This window comes from Chionomys nivalis, chromosome 25, assembly GCF_950005125.1.
Source record: "Chionomys nivalis chromosome 25, mChiNiv1.1, whole genome shotgun sequence".
Taxonomy (NCBI): domain Eukaryota; kingdom Metazoa; phylum Chordata; class Mammalia; order Rodentia; family Cricetidae; genus Chionomys; species Chionomys nivalis.
In genome coordinates, this window is record NC_080110.1 from 5106075 (window position 1) to 5131051 (window position 24977).

General features: G+C 43.9%; 1 protein-coding gene across 8 annotated transcripts in view; it reads right to left on the bottom strand.

Annotated features, from left to right (window-relative positions):
- Positions 1–6204: 6204 nt before the first annotated feature.
- Ano4 (anoctamin 4) overlaps positions 6205–24977 on the bottom strand; it is a 308453-nt gene continuing 289680 nt past the window's right edge. For all 8 annotated transcript variants that reach the window (XM_057757919.1, XM_057757924.1, XM_057757922.1 and 5 more), the window contains 6 exons: positions 21989–22141; positions 20769–20916; positions 15461–15580; positions 12015–12120; positions 9378–9573; positions 6205–7053 (listed from right to left, as the gene is read on the bottom strand). In XM_057757919.1, coding sequence (XP_057613902.1) covers positions 9382–9573; positions 12015–12120; positions 15461–15580; positions 20769–20916; positions 21989–22141 — 719 coding nt within the window. In that variant the 3' untranslated portion in view covers positions 6205–7053; positions 9378–9381. The remainder of the gene's footprint in view (positions 7054–9377; positions 9574–12014; positions 12121–15460; positions 15581–20768; positions 20917–21988; positions 22142–24977) is intronic.

Below are 24977 nucleotides of genomic sequence, written 5' to 3' on the forward strand. Positions count from 1 at the left end.
ATCAGATCATTTCTTCCCCATCATAAGTGTTTTGGAAGACTTATTTTTGTTAAAGCTAAGTCCCAACTTGGTTTATTTTCCACTCTGATTTATTGATGCTACACTAGAGTTGAGTTTCAATATCCATATATTCCAGTAGAGAGACAGTTGTGAATGTTAGGACTACATACAAGTCCGAAAGGCAAATATAGAGATTCACACGTGATACTTGGTGACCAAAGGCATATTCTTACATGTAGGCCTTATTTGGCGCTTGTATATAAATCCTGGGATCTCCACTAGACTCTGAACAGAGAATTCTTGCTTCCTACACATTTGGTTTCTAGGTAGCAGTGAAATGGAGACAAATAGAGCCGGCCTGTGGTCTTTACCTCTGGATCAGCCCGTGGTGTAACCTTGCTACTGAGTCTGAAAGATCCTGCCTAGGAGACAGACAATAGGGACCCAAGAATCACCATCATCTTTAATACATCCTTGTGCCTATTTTTCCCACTGAGATCCCTGGTTATTGGTCAGCTGTATTGCCTGTCTTAGGCTATACACTGTATACTATATACTTTCGTCTTGCTTTTGTTGGGCACGTTGTTCAAGCTTTACTGTTCCAGCTTCCTGGGCTTATATATGTCTTGAGACAACCAGTATGAATCATGTCCCTCATTCACCATGTCCCAGCCTATAAATTATGTATGCCCTTTCACCTGGTACTGACATATACATCATGTGAATTTGGTGATTCAAGAATATTGCATATTTAAAAACAGTAAAGTCCCATGGGTCAGATAATTGCTTTTTGAGCTAATTCATATATTTAAAGAGCTAAATTTCATAGGTAAATACTACTTTTCTTTTCACCGGTCCCAGACTTATCAAATACGTGCTTTGTTCAATCTTCTAAGATTTCAAATAGTCTCAACATTCTTAGCCACTTATTTGGTTGTGTTCAGAGCTACCACTTGCATTACAGAATTTCATCAATAAATTATTTTTCTATAATACCCACATTAGATATTGTTTAAAAGAGTTAAGACATTTTCACATTTTTAAAATAGAAATATTGACATTTTAAAAATAATTTATAATTTTATACATACTTTTTGGTTAGTCATATTTAGACGGCCATGCTTTGTACATTTTAACTGACATTAAAAACTAAAATATTAAAAATAAAAGCATTTATCTGAACAGAGAGATTTATATACCATTTAAATCAACTATGTATTTGTGTATTTCTTATGTATATAGATCTATTTTTGATCACCATGTTTGTAAACAAAAATCAAGTTTTGTGATTTTCTTGTAGTATTCCAATGAGCAGGGTCATATAATCATATATGTAATCTTATATAACTATGATTTGAAGAACAGTTATTTATTAAATGATTCTGAATGACTGTGCATGTGGAATACTTTAGGTTTGGCAGTGAGAATAAGTTGATTTGAATAACTTTTTCTTTGATTAGATTGTCCAGAGATTATGCAATGTGTTCTTCATGAGAAATGATATTCCAGATGATTTTTGTCAGCTTCCTGTAACAAAGCATATCTTTGTGACACTTGGGAATATCAGGGTTTTACTTTTATAGACACACGAGGGTGCCAGATAGAATTCTTAAAGTAAAATGATGTTGGTATGACCCAAGTAGTATTTGTTTAAAACCCTTTTAAAATTTGCGACAAATCTAAATATGGCTGAGATGTCGGCATATTATAATATAAAGCGAATAATCTTTACTTGTTTATATTGAACCACAAAAACCTTAAAGGAAGGAAAAAGCCATACAAGTTGTCTGTCACTATCTTTTGCTGATGACATATATGTCTTTGAATTTTCCCCTAATTCCATTTAATGGTGACATAGGCATTGGGCCGCCTACCTCACAGCCATGGTATGGGTGTGAAGGATCAGAGCTTTGACACAATAGGACCTTATTAATTCAAGTCATTTGGGGCAAAAGCAATTCACTAGCTTTTTTTATAACTAAGAAGAATCTGAACTATCATGATGTAGAGAAATAAACCTTCTGTAAAAATATGCAACCACAGGACTAAGACGCATTTGAGGATCCGTGGGGTTATCCCAACAGGGAGACTCCTTAAAGAAAGGCGTAGCTCAGTCCTGCTCACTCTATAGAGAAGAAAACTTTCTTTTCAGAAGAATCATGTTTTGAGCTATAAGCACAGATGTGTGTTTATTCAGATGACGACTTGTTTGCACCGCCCTTCTTTCTTCCTCTGAGACTAGTAGTTACCAACAGGGGCCACTGTGCTCCTCTGGGGACGTATGGAGAATTTAAGTGGTCACAGCGACATCAGAGTGCCAGTGTCCCTCAGGGAGTTAAATTCAGGAAAGCTGCTTACGATCCCAAAGGATAGGGCGGCTTTCCTTTCCCCACCAAAGAAAACAGTTGGCAGAAGAGATGATAGTGTGTTTAGCTTGAGACACCATGGACTCTAACACTGATGCTCTGCAGACGTCAACAACTGGACGTTTCTATCTGAAAACACCACTAGCTTGCGGAACACTGTCATGCTGGATAGTGACCACAGTTTCAGAGAAGTCTGAAGATGTTAAGACATTTTCACAAATAGGGGGCATTTAGTCCAGTCAGGCCACCTCAGCTTCTTTATGTGGTTTCTAATTTGGTCACATGCTGGGATGGTCTGAAGACACACTAGGATGATATGAAATGCATGGTGGTTAAGGTCTCCTAATTTCATTTCATTTATGACAAGCCCAGGGGATGCGGTTTGTTTCAGTAGATGAGGGAGCATCTGAGGAGCATGTGCAGGACCCTCGACTTCCTTCTTCGCACCACTAAAAACCCAGCCACCTGAGTGCATGACCGTGCAATTCTTAAAAATGCCCTTACTGCATTTAGAATTAACTTTTGTACCGTTGCCTGTGAAATTTTGGGGTAAGTTGAATATTTCTACATAAAATATGGTTACAAATCTAATTCTTTGAATTAACTGATTAAAATTTCCATAAAAAATCTTTGCGGTTGTCTATTCTTGGAATAAGTGTCTGAGTGAATATAAGGAGTGTTACCCGCCTTTATTATTCCTGTCCTATTTATTCCATAAAGGACTCTCTTGAACTAAATGCTGTGTATAAATCATAGAACTGAAAGCAAATGACCTTGAACAATTTTGTCTTTGAAGACCATTTTATATTTTAATGAACGAGCATACTCGAAGGCAGAAATGTTATGGTTTACATGTTGGCTGACCATACCTCAAACAGCCATGACTGAAAGCTTGGCCCACAGGGTAGCATACCTAGGGAATGTCTGAGTTTGCTGGAAGTGGGGTCTGAAGCAGGTCTTCATATCACAGGCAGCGATGCCCTCTGATGTGATGGCTGATTGCCGCTCATCTCTGCTGCATTCACGGTCTGACTGCTTCTCCCATGTTCCAGTCATGATGAGCCAGCTTGGGCAAAGTCGGAAGCACAGGGCCGCTTCAGGGGAGCCGTGAACTTTGAGATCTGCAAGCTCAACCAACCTTTGAGAAGACTGAGTTGACTCAGATTCACCCCATCAGCGATCTGCTGGGGCAGGCGATGGGGCCCTTCCTGCAGACCCAAAGCAGAGTTTTTAGGAGAAATTGCCACTGGGTCTCTTCTCTGACCCTTTGCTCCTTAATCGCTCAACGAAACAAGGAGTGACCATCCCCCAGTCTGAGTGAGGGATTAGTCCTCAGACTGAGTGACAAGCACGGGCTTTCTCCATTTGGGGGCCACTGCTTGAAAGCTGTAGACCCCACCACCTGGGGCACATTACCTTTCTGATCTCCGTCACTCCACCCTAGCCTCACTCGCCCCTCATCCCTCACACCTGGGAAAGCCCACCCTGCCACGAGGTTGTCGAACTGCCTGGAGGAGCTCTCTGAAATAGGGCATATGATCAGTCCTTGGATTTTTACAGGTTTCTGTTCAGAAGTCCCCCTCCAACTGAGGTATTCGCTGGTCTCAACTCTTTCTAGCCACTTCCTCTCTTTAGCCTTCATTGGTCACTGTGGTACCCAGCTTTCTCTTTCTATAGCCAATGCCCAGGTTAAATAAGAGGCGTGTGTTGCTGCACAGATTTCAGTCCATGTTTTGGGCCTGTGTCAAGGCAAGATATCATAGCTGGAAGTCCACAGTCAAGCAAGCTGTCCTTCTCATGATGGAGAGGAAGCATGGGTGTGTGCGTGTGTGCTCGTGTGTCTGTGTATGTGCATATGTGCATGTGTGTCTATATTGGCTTGTGTGTGTGTGTGTGTGTGTGTGCTGGTTTCTAACAATACTCTCTTCAAGAACACATTGCCTAGTAGGAGCCACTGAGCTGGGACAGATGGTCGGAACCACACAGGGGACATTACTGCAGGCCTGTCACCTAGGCAAAGCCACTTTGTGACTGACCATGCCCCCGGATTCAGCAGGCAGGCTTGTTATAAGACTTAGTGGTAAACCGATTCTGCTATTCATGAAAACACCTATTACCACATGTGTAAAATTCTGAGACCCAGTATTAGGTAAACTCCTGATGCCACACAGTTTGCTTCTCTGTGTAGCCCTGGCTAACCTGGACCTCACTTTGTAGATCAGGCTGCTCTCGAACTCAGAGATCCTTCTGCTGCTGTCTCTGAGTGCTGAGATTAAAGGCATGCACCATTATGCCTGGCTGAAGATTATATTTTCGTGTGGCAGGAAGAGCTGTCCATCAAATCCCACAAAGAACTTCTAACAACACTCCCCTCACATACCATGAGGTTACTGGGATATCTAGAAGCCAGGTGTAGTATAATCCCAGCACTCAGCAGGCAGAGACAGGAGAATCAGGAGTTCAAGGCCATCCTTAGCTACACAGTGAGTTCAAGACTATCCTAGGCTACAGGAGACCCTGACTCAGAAACAAACACACAAACAAGACACCTCTAGGTTCCTAAGGTATTTAGTGAGTGTGTGTGTGCATTGCACATACACACACGTGTAAATATAAAGGTTTCCATTTTTAGTCAACAGAAATTTCTGCAATTTCAAAGACTTAACGTCCCTTCCCCCACTATAGTGATCTGAAAACCTTTATGTTTGAATTCGCTCTGTTCCTGAATGACCTAAACACTGAGATTGTAATGATGACTATAGTGTTGAGACAGGGCACGTCTTTTGCTATTACCAACTACATATCTTATAGAGGGCTAATGTCCAAATCTACAAAGAAGACACTAGATATTAAAACCTCAAATAATCCACTTAAAAACGGAATACAGAAAGAAATAGAGAATTCTCAATAGAGAAATCTCAAGTGGCAGGGAAACACTTAAGAAATGTCCAACATTCCAGCCACCAGGGAAATGCAAATCAAGTGACTCTGGGATTCCATCTCACACCTGTCAGAATGGTTAGGATCAATAACACAAGTGACAGCTCATGCTGGAGAGGATGTGGAGTGGGGGGACACGCCTCCATTGCTGGTGGGAGTGCAAACTTGAATGACCACCATGGAAATCAATATGGCGATTCGTCAGAAAGATGAGAATTGGTTTACTTCAAGACCCAGATGTACCACTGTTGAGCAAATACCCCAAGGATGCTTCATCTAACACAGGGACCCTTGCTCAATCATGTTCATTGCTGCTCTATTCATAATAGCCAGAAATCGCAAACAAGACAAGCCAACAAGAAATAAAAGGGCCCTAGAAGCAGGTTCAAGAATCAGAGACTCACTCATTTACACATTCGGGAGTTTCATCAAAGTACTAAAAGAGCTGAGAAATGCTCCATTGTGAAAATGTACCACATTTTCTTTATCTGTTATTCTGTCGAGGTACATGTAGGTTACTTAATGCAATGCTTATGGGACCCTACGGACTTGTACTACTGAAAACAAGTGAGCCCAACTCCTGAATTTCCGTGGCATCCTCATTCTGTCGTGCCAGGTTATCTGTCCGTCTGCACAGTTGCTTTCCTGTTTACTGTTCTATCATTCTGTTGCAAATGGTGGCTTCCTCAGCAGTGGCCAAACCCTTGGGATCATCCAAGCTTGAAATTTCAACCTTTGAAGCAGTCAGTGATCTAAATAAAAATAGATGAATGAATAAACAAATGAATTATTTATAAATACCCAGTCTTAAGTATTTTTGTTACAGAACTGTGGACTGGTACAATTTGAGCATGGTGCGATCCCTTTTATTTAAAAATTCTATTTAAAAATTGCACAGTGCAATCCCTCTTATTCCAGAAGGAGAAAATACAACAGACGTTCAGAGAAGCCAGCTGAAAATATTCCAGGTGCATAAATTTATTTTAAACTTTATTGTATCACATTATACAAGCATTAAACATGGCTTCATGTTGGTGGCTGTTTAAATGTGAAAAGTCATCATTCATGTCAGTAGTTTTTGGCTATTTACAAGTAAGGAACTCCTATGTACTTTATATATCTCTGCATTTGTATGTACATATGTAGGAATACATGACTATACATATGTACACACAGAAATACATCTATGGCCATACACATAGCTATAGATATATCATAGAGAATCATCTCCTCAGAAAGATCTGAACTTAAAAAAAAAACAACGAAAAGGTTGTAAACAGGGTCTTGTCTGTGTCATTTGGTGACATAGAATTAGGACATGATGACATTCTAGGAATGTGTCCAGGTGTCCAAATACCCCCTTTTTAAGCCCAGTGTCTGTAATATTCACATGGGATCGAATGCAAAAAAGATAGCAAACAGGCTGGAAAAACAGGCCCAGTATACAAGTTCCCCCTTGGTTTTTAAAAACTTTGAGAATGTTAACTGCCCATAACGTGCATGCTCGCTTGGTCAAGAATGGTCTATGGATAGATAGCAATTCTGTGCTGGACTGACTGCAGCGTGATTTCTCGACAGCGGGACTCCACCTCGGTCCTCCCTTGACTGCCGCCCTGTCTGCGGCTGCACGGCGGTGTCTTGCAGCATGCACTGCGGGTGCATCGCTAGTCATTCACGTGCATGTGCTTTTGCACCGCTGGGAGAAGTGAACAAGATTCAGGACTTTAGCCTGGAACTCAACCGTCACCTGGAAAGAGAAGAGACATCAGGATGGAACACACCTAGGCCATCTCTACATCACGGTGCGCAATAGTTCGGGTACTCACTGTGTGCTGAAGGCATCCCAAGAATTCGGAACCCCAAAGGGAATAAGGGAAGGACAGACATTACTGTTGCTTTAGGGCAAGTGAGTCAGAAGGACAATCTGAAGTAATAGGAATCCTGCTGACCCTTGTGGGAATAAAGACAGACAGAAACCGTGCTTTCAAATAAGGATGAAAAGCAGGCAGAAAGCAGTATGTGGTGGAGAAGGCAGAGACTCTCCCAGGATGTGTCACTCACATTGCAGCCCCGCCTGGCCTCTAAGGACAATGCCATGCACCAATGACCACCAGAGCTATCTATCAGGAGCAGTTCTCCATGGAGATGTCTGCTTTCCACCCCATCCAAAGCTCTTGGATACACTCAGCCTTTCTTCCCCAAAGAAGGCCCAGGGAGGTGATCAGAACGAACCAGGGGCTCTGAGGGTAGAACGTATGCCAAAATCCCAGAAAGCTAAAACCCAGAACGTCTCACCCCCTAAAGTTCTGCTTGCTTCCCCTTCTCCACCTTAGCACACACAGAAAGTGAAAGGCAGAGACGGAATTCGCAGGCGACAGTGCGGTGCTTAGTGGTAACACACATGCTGGAGACTCTACGGCGTGTTACTGCTTGGTAACTGCCACCCGGGGAGTGCCTCATTTGAGTTCCACATTGGCTTAGTTCAACAGGTAGACGTCCGAAAGGTCAGTAATTTTACCACAGCCACAGCCAAGGAGTAGACATCAGGCATGGCAGAATTAGTACGTTTCTCATAAGCCTAAGTCTATCCTGCGCCTGAGTACAAGGTGGGAGTTCAGTTGTTTATTCCTGCAGGATTTGGGTCTATCTTATCTCCTCCAAGTCCAGCTTCTTATCAAAGCCATGATAGCTGAGGAACTGTCAACAGGCAGCGAGGGTGCTACACACAACTCTGCTATCAACGATATGCAGATACGCATCTCTGCAGAGAGCTGTTGCCTCTTAGCCAACAGGAAATGCCTTTCCTCTGCATCTCAGCTTTCCTTTGGAGGCAGAATTTGAAAAAATAAAATTCAAAGGTTTTGCTCAAATAAAGAAGAAAACATAGAAGACCACCAAAGGCCAAAGACTCCTCTGCCTCCCTAACATGAATCTCATGGGATATGAGGACAGAGGGTCATCTAAACAGTTTATTACAGAGGGAGCATAGCTCAGGGAAGTCAGGGGGCTTGTCAAGGTCATATAATCAGTTACTGACTTGATAGAAAGTTTCAGAACTTTTTGATAGCACGTGAGGGGTTTTGCTGAGTTTCCATACAATGTATACAGCTTCAGCCTATTTGACTTTTATTATTGAATGTATACTGATCAGGTGCCATGTGCCTCCCACTAGCTAATTGGGAGCATGAAAATTCCAACCCACAATGGGGTTACTGCTGTGCTGTGAAAGCCTGCAGACAGCTTTTGAGGATCACAGATTAACAATACAAACTGGTCTGTCTCTTAGTGCATAGCGCCAACGGCCGTGACCAGAGGAGTTTAGGAGTTAAGTCTCAAAGGGCTGGGAGGTGTGGGAAAGCTCTTGGAGGGCGTGGCGTGATACAAAAAAATATCTGGAGAACAGGAGTGGCTGATGAAGGGAAGTTCATGGGGGGGAGTGTTGGGTTGCACCGATTAGGGAAACAAGCTGGCTTGGGGAGCATCTCAGGGGCTTATTTTAACTCTTGCTGGGAAATATTATTTTCAGGCGTGTGACTTTTGTTTACGCTGCATTTGTTTAACTCTGTGAAGCTGTGTTACTGTGCCTGTCTAAACCACCTGATGGTCCTAATAGAGAACTGAATGGACAATAGCAAGGCAGGAGCAAGGACAGGCGGAGCTGGCAGGCAGAGAGGACAGATAGGAGAAATCTGGGTGGGGAGAGAAGGAGCAGTGAGAGGACAAAGGTAGGAGGACATCAGGGGACAACGCCCGAGCTACACACAGCAAGCCAAGGAGAAAGAAGAAAAGTATACAGAAAAAGCCCAGAGGCAAAAGGTACCTGGGATAATCTAAGAAAAGTTGGCAAGAAACAAGCCAAACTAAGATCAGGCATTCATAACTAAAAATAAAATGACTCTGTGTGTGATTTTTTTGGGAGTTGGGTGTCAGACCCCCCAAAGTCAAAAGAACAAAATGTCACACAGCAAACCTTCGTTAGTGAAAACTCTATGCTTGGTTTCCGGATGTTCGAAGCAGCCGACCCCCACCTGACCTGACTGTGGCTTCCCTCGGGGCACACCAGTCACCTACCTGGTCATGGCCACTCGTTGTGGTGTGCTTTTCCATTCTTCTTCCTCTCCTTCCGTTCTTTCTGGAGGCGCTCCAGCTCGGCCTCATACATCATCTCCTGGATCAGGTACTTCTCTCTCCTCATTCGATCCCTTAGATCTTTTGGGAGGTCTGGGATCAGATAGGAAATGAGGTGCTTTATACAAAACACGAGGTGCTAAAAAACGCAACAGAGAACACAACAGAATCAGAAGGCGTGGTCGGGACGTGTGGGAGTGGGATGAGGCTGGGGGAGGCATGCACTGCAGGGATAAAGGTCAGGGAGAACGGAACTTGGTTTGTTGACACCGTCTAGAGAGGGGGACCAGAGGGAGAAGACAGGGAGAGATACTCAGCAGATACTAGGAAAACAGAAACCCTAGAAGCGAGTCTTGGCTCGACCGCTTTCATTGCTTAGGAGCCAACTGTCCACCCGAGTGTAAGGCACTCAACTCCCCTGGGCCTCAATCCACTCACCTATAAAATGATGCTGTGCAAGACAGAATTAGTTTGAAAATTCTGTGTGGATTGCTAAATGCCTTATAAACCTTGCCAGGTCACCCAGGGGCCTAAGGAAATGGTAATTTCAGAGAGAAATGTTTCTCTTTTTGGGAAAGAGCCACACACTCTTTACCTGAAATGTGAATCTCTGGAATTCTAAAGTCACGGTTGTTTTTGTCTGTCTATATCCTGGTGACCCATGAACTACCAGAGGGCAGTGGGAATAAGAGTCCTTATAATTCCAAACTACTTAACAAGACTAAAGCTGTTCTGGAGGATGGGGATAAGGATTCTTCAGTTCCTTTAAAACAAACTCAGGGACACAGAAGGCACAAAATTCTGCCAGATCAAGAGGTTTTCTGCCTACTTCTAGTGCCTTAAACAGCTAATAACAATATACAGGAGGGGTATGGAAAGCTCTAAATGAGAAGCCATTTAGTAATTTAACACCACCCCTGACTTTTTAATGTATGATGTGTGTGTATGTGTGTGCAGATGTGTTTGTTAGTGTGTATGTATGTAGAGGCCAAGTGGTCAACGTTGGGGGTCTTCCTCTACCATATTTTACCATAGCTTTGGTTGACAAGGTCTCTCGCTGCAATGGAGCTGACTCTTTATGTTATAGTGGAAGATCAGTGAGACCCTGGAGCCTTTGCTTCTTCCCATACTGGGATTTTAGGCATGTGCCACCTCACCTCGCTTTTCCATTGGTGCTGGGCACCCAAATGCAGGCTCTCATGCTTGTACATAGTGCTTACTCACTGAGCCATCTCCATAGCACCCTTTCTTATTTAGTTTGAAAAACATTAAGACCATGCTAGGTTAAGCATATTTACCTCTTATTTATTTGTAGATCGATAAATCTCTATCACTGGCCCAGAAAGCTCTATGTAGACAAGGATGACCTAGAACTCAGAGATCTCCCTGCCTCTGCCTCCTGAGTGTTGGGATTAAAGGCATGAGCCACCACACACAGAAAACATATCTTCTGAGGAACTGAGGGCAGTGAGAGGGCTCACTGAGTAAAGATGCTTGCCACCAGGCCTAACAAACAGAATTCCGTCCCCCAGATCCACATGGTGGAAGGAAGGAAAGAACCGACTACAATAGGTTGCCCCGGAGCTCCACACATTCACGTCCGCATTGACGTACACACACATGCACATGCAAATAAACAAATATAGAAAAGATATTTAAAAAGAGTGACTGGCCAGGTAGTGGTCGCGCACGCCTTTAATCCCAGCACTCGGGAGGCAGAGGCAGGTGGATCTCTGTGAGTTCAAGGCTAGCCTGCTCTACAAAAGCTGGTCCCAGGACAGGACAGCTAGGGCTGTTACACAGAGAAACCCTGTTTCAAAAAAAAAAAAAAAAAAAAAAAAAAAGAGGAGAGGAACTTATCTTTCCTCGGCTGTCTGGAGTGAGGGGGGATGCAAAGAGAGAGCTATCTCAAAGTTTTAAGAAACTTCCAGTGCAAACAAAGGCATCCGTGGTGAATGTGTGAATGAATGCGGCTCCAGCACACGTGACAAGAGATGGAACTGACATTAGCAATGGAGTTATAGAAATACGGAATTTCCTAAAAGCCTGAAAGAAAATAGCTGATAGGTTTCTATTGAAACACAATGCAGGAAATTACCAGGAAGACGGGACTTTGTATGTCTATTCTGACTCTTCAGAAATCAGCGCTTAAGTAAGGCGATGCTGACACACACAGAGGCATCAGGTGTGGTATCACGTTCGATGTCTTCCAATAGCTCTGTGAGCACCTGCATCGTCCTGGAGGGCTTGTGAAAAGGACATCACAAACAGGATGTTCTCGGTCCCTCTGGAAGTGGGGGTGGGAAAACCGCATTTCTCCTAAAGATTATGAATCATAGTCCTAGAATATTAAACGTAGGACCTACGATTGCCGATTGGTTACTGAAAGACTCTGAAACTTTCCCAGGAAAGTTCCAACATTGCAGTGAAGGGCAAAGATGAAAAAGGGGCCACAGTATATGGCCATGGTACTTTAGAAAGTTGATCTTTGTGTGGAAAGTCCCTGCCATGTACATACGTATGACTCCAAGAGATTTCATTATACCAAGGGAAATAAAGGAACGGTTTGAGAAAACTCACCTCGAACACAATGATAAAAGCCAGCCGGGCTGCCAGGACATGCCAGAACTGCAGGGTGTAGCCATAGGGTGCCAGCGAATGAGGAGGGTCCCGGTAGTCCCGATACCTGTAAACACAGGAGAGGGTTGCATTTGCGACTCTGGTTCTTCAGGTCCTCACATCTCTCCCATTTTCACTATGCAGTCTTCATACATGGGAACAAATTTTGTAAACAAACAAAAACTTTATGCTAGACATCCGTTGCTTTGTTTATCCAACATTTCTTCTTTTGGTAAAAGGATATCTCTTCTAGTTGGGCAGTGTTTGTACAGGATTTTAATCCCAGCACTCGGGAGGCAGAGGCAAGCAGGTCTTTGTGAGTTCAAAGCCAGCCTGGTCTACAGTACAAATTCCAGGACAACCAGGGCTACACAGAGAAACCCTGTCTTGAACCTCCTCCAAAAGAGTATGTCTTCTCTGGGTAATTACCCATGGTGGTTGGGTAGGATTTACCTCTCCCTCAACTCAGCTCAGGAGACTCCTGACTCACAACCAGGATGTCCATTTGAACTATTATTAAATGGATTATCACTAAGTCCTAAGTCCACAGAGCTGCTAGGAGCAACCACAAATTATATGGGGAGGCCAGAAGGCAGGAAGGAGGGAGGAGGAGAACATCTTGGAAAATGAGAACAGAATGAAGAAGAGCAGCGGAGATAATATTCTGCTGACTGTGCCCAACTCTCAGCACTCAGTTATTATTGAAAACAACAAAACAACAACTTTGCATGGCTTCTGGATGCTCCCAGCTGCCTGGAACAATATATTTCCATTTGTGAATCTCAGCTGGCATGGGTTTCTGCTGCGTGCCATTGACAGGTCCTTCCTACTACAACCCCAGTCACTCCCACTTGAGTTGACATTGAACTGCACGTGTTTGCTGAAGAGCTATGTGGGGCCGGGCGTCCTCCCAGGAACTTCAATGTACACGAGTACATTTCGTTGTCACTCTCAGCATCACGACTGTCACTGTGGAAAAGGGACTCCAGAGTCATAAAGTCTTCACGTGTTTTCCTGCAGTCGTCTTTTTCCTTTTTTTAAAAATTGATTTTATTGAGCTCTACATTTTTCTCTGCTCCCTGTCCTTCCTCTCTCCTCCCTTTCAACCCTCTCCCAAGGTCCCCACGCTCCCAATTTACTCAGGAGATCTTGTCTTTTTCTACTTTCCATGTAGATTAGATCCATGTACGTCTCCCTTAGTGTCCTCATTGTTGTCTAAGTTCTCTGGGATTGTGGTTTGTAGGCTGGTTTTCTTTGCTTTATGTCTAAAAACCACCTATGAGTGAGTACATGTAATAATTGTCTTTCTGTGTCTGGGTAACCTCAATCAATATGATGTTTCCTAGCTCCACCCATTTGCCTGAAAACTTCAAGAAGTCATTATTTTTTTCTGCTGTGTGTAATGTACCACCATTTTCCTTATCCATTCTTTGGTCAAGCGGCATTTAGGTTGTTTCCAGGTTCTGGCTATGACAAACAAAGCTGCTATGAACATAGTTGAGCACATGTCCTTGTGGTATTATTGAGAATTTTTGGGTATATACCCAAAAGTGGTATTACTGGGTCTTGAGGAAAGTTGTTTCCTAATTTTCTGAGAAATCGCCATATTGATATCCAAAGGGGCTGTACCAGTTTGCACTCCCACTAGCAATGGAGGACTGTTCTCTTTACCCCAAATCCTCTGTAGCGTAAGCTGTCATCAGTGTTTTTGTTCTTGGCCATTCTTAAAGGTGTAAGATAGAATCTCAGGATTGTTTTGATTTGTATTTCTCTGATGGCTAAGGATGTTGAGCATTTCCTTAGGTGTCTTTCAGCCATTTTAAATTCCTCTGTTGAGAGTTCTCTGTTTAGGCCTGTACCCCATTGTTTTTATTGGAGTATTTGTTATTTTGATGACCAATTTCTTGAGTTCTTTGTGTATTTTGGAGCTCAGCCCTCCAATGTGGGGTTTGTGAAGATCTTTTCCCGTTCTGTAGGTTGGGTGATATTAGCAAAGAACAGTAAAAGTGAAGAAAAAGCACCTGATTTTCAATACCCTCAGGGCTGAGAGACACTGCTCTATTTTATGCTATCTATTTTTTATTAAAAAATTAAGCCAGGCGGTGATGGTGCATGCCTTTAATCCCAACACTCAGGAAGGAGAGAGAGACAGCTCTCTTGAGTTTCAGGCCAGCCTAGTCTACAGAATGAGTTCCAGGGCAGCCCAGGCTACACAGAGAAACCTTGCTTGAAAAACAAAGAACAAAACAAAAAATAAGCAAATAACAAGATTTATATTGCTGCTGTAACATGTTCCATGAGGTCGTTCATTACCTTTATTCTCTTTGAAGCCTGGTTTTCTGGGCAGGGAACATAAATCATATTCACCCTTTGTTTTCCAGAACCCAGTTACTACACTAATCATGCATATACTCAACCAAAACTTTTAAGACATTTTCTGTCCACACACTGGGTGATTTTTTTTCTTTTACTGAAAATAGACTTTTTTTCATAGAGTATATTTTGATTATGAGAACCACTGCTTTAAACTAACTCAGCCAGAAGAGGGTCAGCCAAATCTTTCCATGATAGAACCAGTTCAGCAGGCAGAAAGCATGCTGAGGTCCACACTCACCTACAGAGGTTCACACTCACCTGCAGGGGTTCACACTCACTTGCAGAGGTTCATACTTAGCTGCAGGGATTCACACTCACCTGCAGGGATTCACACTCACCTGCAGGGATTCACACTCACCTGCTGAGGTTCATATTCACCTGTAGGAGTTCACATTCACCTACAGAGGTTCACACTCAACTTCTGAGATCCACACTCACCTTCCGAGGTTCACACTCACCTTCTGAGATTCACACTCACTTGCTGGGATTCACAATCACCTGCTGAGGTTCACACTCACCTGCAGGGGTCACACTCACCTGCTGAGGTCCACATTCACCTGCTGAGGTCCACACTCATCTGAAGGGATTCACACTCACCTGCAGGAATTCACACTCACCTACAGAGTTTCACACTCATATGCAGAGGTTACACTTACCTACTGGTGTTCATACTCACCTGCAGGGGTTCACACTCACCTGCTGAGGTTCACACTCACCTGCAGAGGTTCACACTCACCTGCAGGGGTTCACACTCACCTGCAGGGGTTCACACTCACCTGCTGAGGTTCACACTCATCTGCAGGGATTCACACTCACCTGCAGGAATTCACACTCACCTACAGAGTTTCACACTCACCTGCAGAGGTTACACTTACTGGTGTTCATACTCACCTGTAGGGGTTCACACTCACCTGCTGAGGTTCACACTCATCTGTAGGGATTCACACTCACCTGCAGAGGTTCACACTCACCTGCAGGGGTTCACACTCACCTGCAAATGTTCACACTCACCTGCAGGGGTTCACACTCACCTACAGTACTTCAGGGGAGTTCCTGAGAACTCACTGCCGTCAGACTCTGGCTCAGACCGGTTCTCAAAGTCGGAAATTCGAAACACAGACAAGCTGGCATTCACGTAGCCAACCATGCACCTGAATGAGAACACAGGTTGGATCATTACTTAGGTGGTCCTTCTCTTGATCCCTAACTCACTGAGTCCTCCTCTTCAACGTATATCCTCCCTCTATAGCCCTGCTCGAGCCAGGAATACATCACAGGCTTCCACGCCTCTGCTTGGGTTTCCTTTGGAACCCCTGCTCCTTTGTTTAGAAGAGTAAATATTATACTTATCCTTCCGTGGCCAACTGAAACAATACCTATTCTGAGAAGATATCCTTCCTCGCAGTCAGCATGACTCACCCCTTCTCACTCAAGTGCCCCTACTCCCTCCCTGGAACTGTAGGGTCATGGGAGTAGGGTGGATACCTTAAGTGGGATTGTATCGATTTATATTTTAATTTTAGGATCTAGCAGTTTTGTGCCCTGCTGAAATCCAGAAACATGGGATTTAGTTGACTTGATGGGAGGAAAATTCCATGTCTGAGATTCTACTGATGGTCCTGGACTAGACGGGGTCAGTAAGTCTAACGCTCACTCTGTCAGCTTCCTGCCTCCTGATCTTTGTTAGAGCACAAACTTAGGGGTTTCACTGCAGCATTTTCATACAATTGTACTTGGTTTTTATTCATCCTATATAATTCTTTAATTAAAAATAATGTGTTCATCATTATTACTATTAGTGTGTGTGTGTGTGTGTGTAAGGGGGAGAGAATATGACACATGTGTACGTATGCATGGCACACGTGCCATGGGGTATCTGAGGAGGGAAGAGGACAACTTTGCAGAGTCTATTCTCTTCGTCCAGATTTTCACGAATTCGGGAGCTAGAACTCAGGTTGCAAGGCGTGTGTCACAAACTGCTTTGCCTGCAGAGTTACCTCACTGGCTCCATCTCCTGTAATTCTTAAGTGATAATAAAATGTCCACCACATAGACTCGAGTCGGGATGAACTGACCCTGTGTAGGCAAAGCATCTATATCAATACTATATTTAGTCAACAGCAAGACAGTTGTGAGTGACGGTTACTCGTTTTATGTACGCCTTGCATTTTGTAGGTCAGCAATACTATGGAATGAATAAACCATGGTCTTCAGAGTCTCTTCACTATTATGTCTGATGGGACGATGCTAAACTGCTGAATCTTAAGCCAAAATGGCGACGCAAGCAATTCCCACAGCACACACTTCTTCCTACCATGCTCAGGACAGACCACCGCTCTTTTGCTTTTAGAAAAATGAACTGAGCTTAAAGAACATTTTGTCCAGACACTTGTGGGTTAAAGAGATGGTCAGAAGGTGTGTGACATTCCCCCCAGTCCCCACCTCCTTCTCCTCGGAAGGATGGGCTGGAGGACGAACGAAGAAGCTGCCTAGAACGTGACATGAAGATGGACCAGCACCTTGGCGATTGTTGGCTGTTGCTGAGTAGGAGCCAGTGGCCTGACACACAGACTCTAGTAGACTCGCCTTAGGAGCTGAGCAGTGGTCTGGGAACTGAAAGTCAGGCCTGCACTCTTATCTCACAAAGCAGCTCCAAGACTTTACGGAGATTAAAGCTGTTATTGGTTGGTTCTGTTTAAAATGTCCATCGACAAAAATCTAAATTCAAACGAAACAGCTGTCTAATGAAAGCTATCCTCTGTCCTCTACCTAAAGAAATAAAGAGAATAGATCTGCGAACCTATTTACTAAACATATTCATGTAACACCAGGCACAAAGTCGTGATGAAAATGCGTCTCCTGTGGGTGGCTAGTCACATGTATATAGACTAAAAACATGAACCTTCTTTTTATCTTCTTTCATTACCATCTCACCCGACAGGAGAAGGGCCATTAATACTGAACTGTTTTAGACAGCTCCCTGCTTCTTTTTACAATGGTGAAATCCTATTACTGCCGCAGCAAAAAGCCGCATCAAAAAGTTTGTTATGAATGGAGGGAAATGAGACTTCACGTACACTTTAGGGTGTCTGGTTCAGGCAGTGGTACCCGTTCACCAGCTCACTGACTTACTGCCATGACTGGAGAGCCACAAAGGGCAAGCGGATCCCATGACTATCATTTGGTTTGAAATGCTCCGCCTCCCTACTACCATTTCTAGAGAGAGAGAAGATGAGGTTATTGCGATGAGCAGAGAGAAATGAGAGGCCACCAAGACAGTACCAGGCCAAGAAAGGTCTCACATAATTGTGAAGGACATTTTCTTAAAGGGACGGTATATGCCTCAGAAAGCATTGCCAAGAAAAGGGACTTAGAAGGAGACTCCAAAAGCATTGTTTGGATCAGGACATGGACTTCTCTCAAGTAACTTTGGAAGACAATCCAAATCTTTAAATGCGAGAATTCTCCTTTAAAAACATCAGTTACTGATTGCTCCTAATCCCTTAATGGACAAGACAGGGGGCGCAGCAGGGGTCATTATCACCCCATTGGGCTGGGGGAGAACAGAACCAGAAGCTGGCTTTCAGGTTTGTTGATTTCAGATCAAGCTTGCTGCTGAATGTCTTTGAATTAGCTCTGCCATTTGCCTTTGAGGTGTTAGACTTGTGACACTAACAAGCCTGGGAACAGAAATCAAAGGTCGGAAATGCCAGGGGAAATAAGATTGGGTTTATGTACTTAAAGGCAAATGTGTTTTATAGATACAGTGTCTCAGGCTAATAAGATAAGTACAGAAGTGATTATAGGATTGGCACAAATATCTTCTCTATTATTCATTGAGTTAGATATGCTTGTGTCTAACTCTGATGAACACAGAGTCCTCCATCAAGGCGCTAACTCTTTATGACATCACTGTTTCTGAAGAAGAGCTGCTTTGATTTCGTAACTAACCAAGGGCATCTGTTTTTTTTTTAATTTTATTTTTTTTTATTAAAAATTTCTGCCTACCCCCACTCCCCTCCCCCTCCCTCTCAAGTCCGAAGAGCAGTCAGGGTTCCCTGCCCTGTGGGCAGTCCAAGGTCCTCCCCCCTCCCACCCACTGAGACAGTGGGGCTGATCTATTGGGAGCTCACCAAGGCCAGCTGGACAGGGACTGAAAAAGCATGGGATAAAAACGGACTCTCTGAATATGAAGGCATCTGTTTTTTATGCACATATCACATGGTATTTCTAAGGCCAAGGGTATTCTGTATCCCATTCAAGATCCTGAATCATAATGTCTGCTCAGAAGTTCCCCAAGTTCCCGTCTAAGGGCCCCATGTAAAGATAGCCCAGGAGAGGAGGTGGCCTCACCCGGGAGGAGGAGGTGGATTCTTCAACAAACAATGAGCAGCGTGAGCTGCAGCTGCAGAAGACGACGAGGAAGAATGCACCAGGAGGGATGCAGTTGCAAGGTTTTTGTGCATGCAATGTGTAGAAAATGTTGCCTTGAACCATGTCTTTTCTTTTCAGACCTCACTAAAAGAGATGCTCTTCCTCCCAGCAGCCTCGAACACTCAACTGCTGGGCACCCACGCCATGAGAGTGGCTCTATCTGCCATGGTCAGACATGAAAGAATGGTTTCTTCTTGTTAAGCTGTCTACAATCTGCTTGGGGATGGAACCAGTAGGAGAGTCAGGAACATTAGGGAGACCTAAAAGTGCCGTCGTAGGGACAAAGGTCACGGGAAACGGAGGACACAGGCACACGGGGTGAAACTGTCATCCATGGAGGAGTCAAGGTGAGTTCATCCAACAGTAAGGAGGAGGCACTGATGTAACACAGAGCCCTGGAGAGGCACAGTGACGGGCTTGGATAGAGAACTTTTGATTGGGGTTCAATTTAAATTGAAACGTGCCATTTCTACAGCTGGCTTAAAGCACAAGTGGGATTCGACCCTAGCTGTGTCTGCATCACAAAAACTCACAGCTTCCTGGGACTTTACAGTGAGGGGAGCCAGAGAGCCACGTGAGGCCTTGGAGCTAAGGATGGAGAGGCCTGTGTGGGCGTGGCTCTATCTGTGTGAGTGGTCCAGCAATTACAGAGGCATTTGCCCCCTTGACTGTCCCTCTGCTCTCCAGAGTGAGTGAGGAAAACAATGTGCTTCCTGCTCTGAGTCGTTCTGAGACTCGAATGCAGAATGGATGTGAACGTGGCTGCCATGAAGGAAAGCTTCAGGCTAAGTCAGGCAGAGAATGCGGGTGGTGGGAAGCCATGCCTGGGCAGTCTAATCCAAGTCTTTAGGTCTCTGCCATAAAGAGCTGGTATGCTCACTTAGAGTTGCTAGATAATCAGAGTTTAATGGCCCCATAACTGTTACAGAAGACCGCATGGGAGTCTCTTCGGATGGCTGGATTGTGAGATTTATCACACACCACCCAATTATCCAGGCCTTAGTGCATTTGTGTGGGATTAAGGATGAAACTGGATCCTGGTTAGGTTCGTTTAGCCCAAGTGAGTTACTCTATTTGCCTACGGTGGCTTAGGGAACAAATTAATTTGCCTCAGACTGAAAACCAGGGAACAGGGCTGTAGCTACCAGGCTATGTAAGATGATTTTTCTGGGCAAAGGCCTTAGGCAGATAACTAAACGCCACAATTAGAGTTAGATTATTATTGTGGCTTTAGGGACTGTTAGTGTATGCTTTTTGCATAGAAATAAAAGCTAGGTGGCATGTTATAATGATGCGTAGGTTTTATCTGACTACATATAGTCTAGTCTGAACCTCAGACCACAGGAGCGTGCCTTAATTTGACTGGCAAAATATAGACACAGGTATGGGTATGATTATAGCTAGGAAAAAGTAATCTTCATACCCTACGGATATTCACTGAGTACCTTCTGTGTCCTAGGTTCAGGGTTCCTCAGGCCCTATGGAAAAATCTGCAGTCTGCACACCATGACAGTGCGAATCTCAGGTAGTCAGTACCTTGTTATTGGTTCATAGCCTTTCCATAACTACACGGTACACAAGGACACAGGCTGTTTTCGCTCCTTACACACATTTGGATCTCACCCATGTCTGAATTCGGAGGTGGCAGGAGTGAGAGGAAATAGCAACCGCTGCCCGCCCTCCCATGAGATGCTATCTGAAACTTGTCCGACTTGTTTGAGCCCCGATCCTTTTGTAAATGGGATGTGTTTTCTTTGGCTGAAAGTGTAATGATATGGTTTCACTTCCCATACCACAGGCCTTGTCTGGGCTTGTGTGTCACGGCCCCAGCATAAAAGCTTCTCTCTCAGTGTCCGGCACCGCACAATGGCCAACCAAGTTTCGTAATCACCGCACGGCACTTACTTTTGTCCGGCTTCTCCTTGGCCCGCACAAGGTCCGTATTTATAAGCATACACCAAGCGAGGGATGAAGTCAGATGTTATTGCTATGACAAATGCATTCGTAATCACAGAGAGGATTCCAATGCCTTCGAGAATTCCATACCAGATTCCTGTTTGAATAGAAATGTGCTATTAGTTCCTCCAGTGGTGGTAAGAGTGAAAAACACCACCACCTGTGGCAGACAGTCCTTTTTACCTTTCCAGATGCCTCTGGCAACGAGGAGTTCGAATTTGTTGTTTCCAAACAGTTTGGAATGAAAGGATTTTCTGTAGTTTCATACATATGCCAACGTTCTTACAGCTTACTGGTCAGCGTTAGACAGAAGCCAAAGAATTCCGGCCAGTAAGTTCTACTCATACGCCATCTGATAAGCTCAGGACAGTGTCAAGCCCCTAGCAGGCTGGAAACCCTCAGTGGTCCTGACCAGGTTCCCTTCTGTTTCCCTTTGCAGACTGCCCTGATGTGCTGGCCCAGGCTAACGCCCAAGACTAAGAGAGGCCACTCTGAACAAAAACGTCTGCGCCCAGTTCCCAGCCACACTCACTGGGTGGTGCCTGCCCTGTTCTCGGCACTGGATGCAGACCTGGGTCAGACAATCTCCATCTCAGCCGCTCTTGAGAGCGTGGCATCTAACTCAACAGTATCTCTGGTCAAAGACCACAGCTCATTTCTGTCAGCAGAGAGACCAGGTTTTGCTTTAGGTGAGTCAGGAAAACATCGAGGAATGTGGTGGTGGTAATGGCGGGGCAAATAGAAGGTCTATTTTTGAAAGGGATGAACTGGAAATTTAAGGTCTAACATCTTACAGTAGAAATATCCAAACCAAGAATCTAAGCACAAGTTCATAAAACACTGGAAATTTAAGTCAATCTAAATAAGCAGCTTTATTTCTTGTACAATATTATTTAAGACCAACGTAATTTTTTTCTTTCAAAAATCAGTTGAATCCTGTTACATGCAAACATTAAGGATTCCTAAAGTGCATAGCTTTTATTTATTTATTTTCAGACAGCCCTGGAAGAACCAGAACTCCCTATATAGACCAAGTAGGCTTTGAACTCACAGAAATCCAACTGCCTTTGACCTTCCGATGCTGGGATCAAAGGTGTGTCACCGCCCCAGGCTGGCTTTTAAATTTTACCTTACAAGATGTTTCCTATTTTCAGAAAAGCGTATCTTACCTATGTCCTTGGCCCTCGACGCCAAAGGCCTTCTCCACTGCGTAACAAACTTGTAAGCATCAAGTCGGATTTCAATGATGTTGTTCAGTAAGGCCAGAAGCGGTGCCAGAGGAAAAGCTGCCACGAAGATAGTTGTGAATCCGAACTGAAGGACTAGGAAGGGAAAGGAGATAATGAGTGTTAGCTTCCGTCGCTGTTTCGAAACGACAGTCATCGGAATGTGTCATTGTGTCATCATATTTCCCCCCAATCATAAGCTGAAGGAACCTCTCTCAAAAGAAGACGGCCATAGGACTGGACACAGAGGTGTTTCCTGGTCCCGAGAACAATGGGATCTGAGTGGTAAAAAGCTTATCTCAGATCCCAATACTAAGTGCCACTCACTAATTAATGGGACCGGGGCTTCTCGGCAGAGACTTTGATTCTAGGTGCATGGGAAAACACAAAAGGAGACTGGATTGTCTTATGACATGAGACAATAAAGAAATACTCGGCGAAGGATGGGGGCACCTCAATGGACAAGTGCGTAGGCACTGCCAACAGCCGGGGCTGAGATCGCAGGATCAACAAAATCACAGCAGCACTGGATCGTGACCCAAAGATTGTCAGAGATGTATCAACAAAAACATATCAACATACTAATAAATACATGGGAACACACAAGCAAGACCATGTGGCTCTTCTTCATGGCAGAATTTAACTCAAACATAGAAGGAATGGAGAGAAGGGAAAGCCACCACTAACTCAATTTTACGTTAAAGTTACAGCCATGGAAGAATACTAAAATTAGTGGGTGGATATTGGAAACAGGGTATATGTATATTTCCAAACATATAATACTTAAGGTATGCTAACACGGCACACCCCTGATAAATGGTCTTTTCACATTCTTCCTGCCCACGGTCCTCTTGGGTAGAAGCTAGATCTCCGTGTGTTCAAACTCCAGACCCATTAGACCCCAAGTTCCATCAACGACTCTTCATAACTGTACCCCTCTCCTTCTTTCCCACGGTCCCTACTTGAGTTCAGACTATGGCTTCACAACTGGCGCTGTCTCTCCTGCCTTTCACCCCCTTTTCCCCTCTGCACTGTTATCAGCCTCATGAAATCTTGGTTCCAGGCCGTTGTTCATCATCTCCCTACAAGAAATGTTCCAGAAGGTTCTCGCCACCTACAGACCAACTCCCCCCTTTCTCCATGCCATTCCGAGATCTTAGTGATTCTTCCATGTGGATTTCTAAGATTCAAGTTCAACCATCCATCATGCCCCAGAGTTGTAAAAAGGAAAAAAAATCCTTTGCTCTGGCCACACTGGACTTTGGGTATTGTGAGTCACACATACACTTAATGTCTCTATCCATAAATTGATGAGACTCAATTCTTTTAAGGTTAAAGCTCAAATACGCCCTCTCCTGGAGACTTCCAATAGCACAGCCTTGTCCGGTAGCTTCCACGGTAGCTGAGAATGAATTTTATTTGCCGTTGTCGCTTTCTCTCTTTTCCTTTATTATACGGGGCGTTGTGAAAGTGGGAATGGGGACCTCACTGTGTGTCTCTTTCTTACATACACACTGCAGTGGTTTGTGTATGGAAGGGATTTGTTGGCCCTAAATATGCTGGTTCACTGGCTGACATATAAAGACAAGAACAAGAGAGCTGGAAGACGAAGAAAGCCAGCCCGTTAGGTAAAAGTAAAGCTTATAATGACGACTTGCAGAAACATGGATATATCAGAACACTTCTTTACTTTGAGAAGTGTATAAAAATGTACATGACATCATTAGCAACAGTAACGTAGTGAAAATTTTTGCCTTTCTGTTAGGAGCAAGGATGCCCTTGCCAGCATTATATGCATGGCTGTAGGGCAGTGAAGCAAGGTTAGCCCAAACGTTTGTAGTTAGGAAGGAAAATATACTATTATCATTATTTGTTTGGTTTGGTTATTATTTTTTATTTTTTGGTTTTTTGAGATGATGGCTGTGGCTTTGTAACTAGCTGTCCTGGAACTAGCTCTTGTAGATCACGTTGGCCTTGAACTCACAGAGATCTGCCTGCCTCTGCCTCCCGAGCGCTGGGATTAAAGGCATGCGCCACAACTGCCTGGCTGATTATCGTTATTTGTAGATGATGTAGAAGAACATATAGAAAAGTCTAAAAGAAATCTATGAATTATAGTTGATGTTAGTTTCCAGAAGGTTTACTTCATGTGAGGTCAACATACTTTATATAGTTGCAACAAAATAAAAAACAAAAGTAGGGCCACAGAGGCAGTTCAGTGCTAGAGTTTGTGCTTAACATTCACAGGCTCTGGGCTGAATCCTCAGAATAAAAACAACAGAAGAAACCCTATTCCCCAAACCAGCAAATCCTACACAAACAGAGGAACTGTGAAAGCAACATTAGTTGCGATTGTAGTGAAATGTATCAAGTTCTTAGTAACAAGGCTAACCTCTGCAGTACAAACCTTTCACACTAAAACGACTGAGGAAAATGTACAAAGACAAATGTGGGGGTATATCCTATTCATGGACTGGAAAAAATGGAAGTACTGCTCAAACTATCTTAGGGGTTAAACTAAATTCCAGGGAAGACCTCAGTAAAAGCTGTTGTTTTTAACACAGAAATTGGAATGTAAATGTAAAATTAGTTGGAACTAGTTCTGAATATGAACAAGTTGAATCTTGCTTATCTGAAGCATTAAGGGCAGGAAGATAAGCCCTCAACTATGAAAAGACACTTGACTTGCAGCCATGTTATCTGACATGTGATGGTCTAACATATATCCACACTCTGACTGAACATGTGGTCTCCAGCTGGTGGTACTATTGTGGGGGATTGTGGAGCCTTTAGGCCAGTGGTTCTCAATCTTCCTAATGCTGTGACCCTTTAATACAGTTCCCACATTGTGATGACCCCCAACTATAAAATTATTTCATTGCTACTTCATAGCTGTAATCTTGCTACTGTTACTAATCGTACTGTGAATATC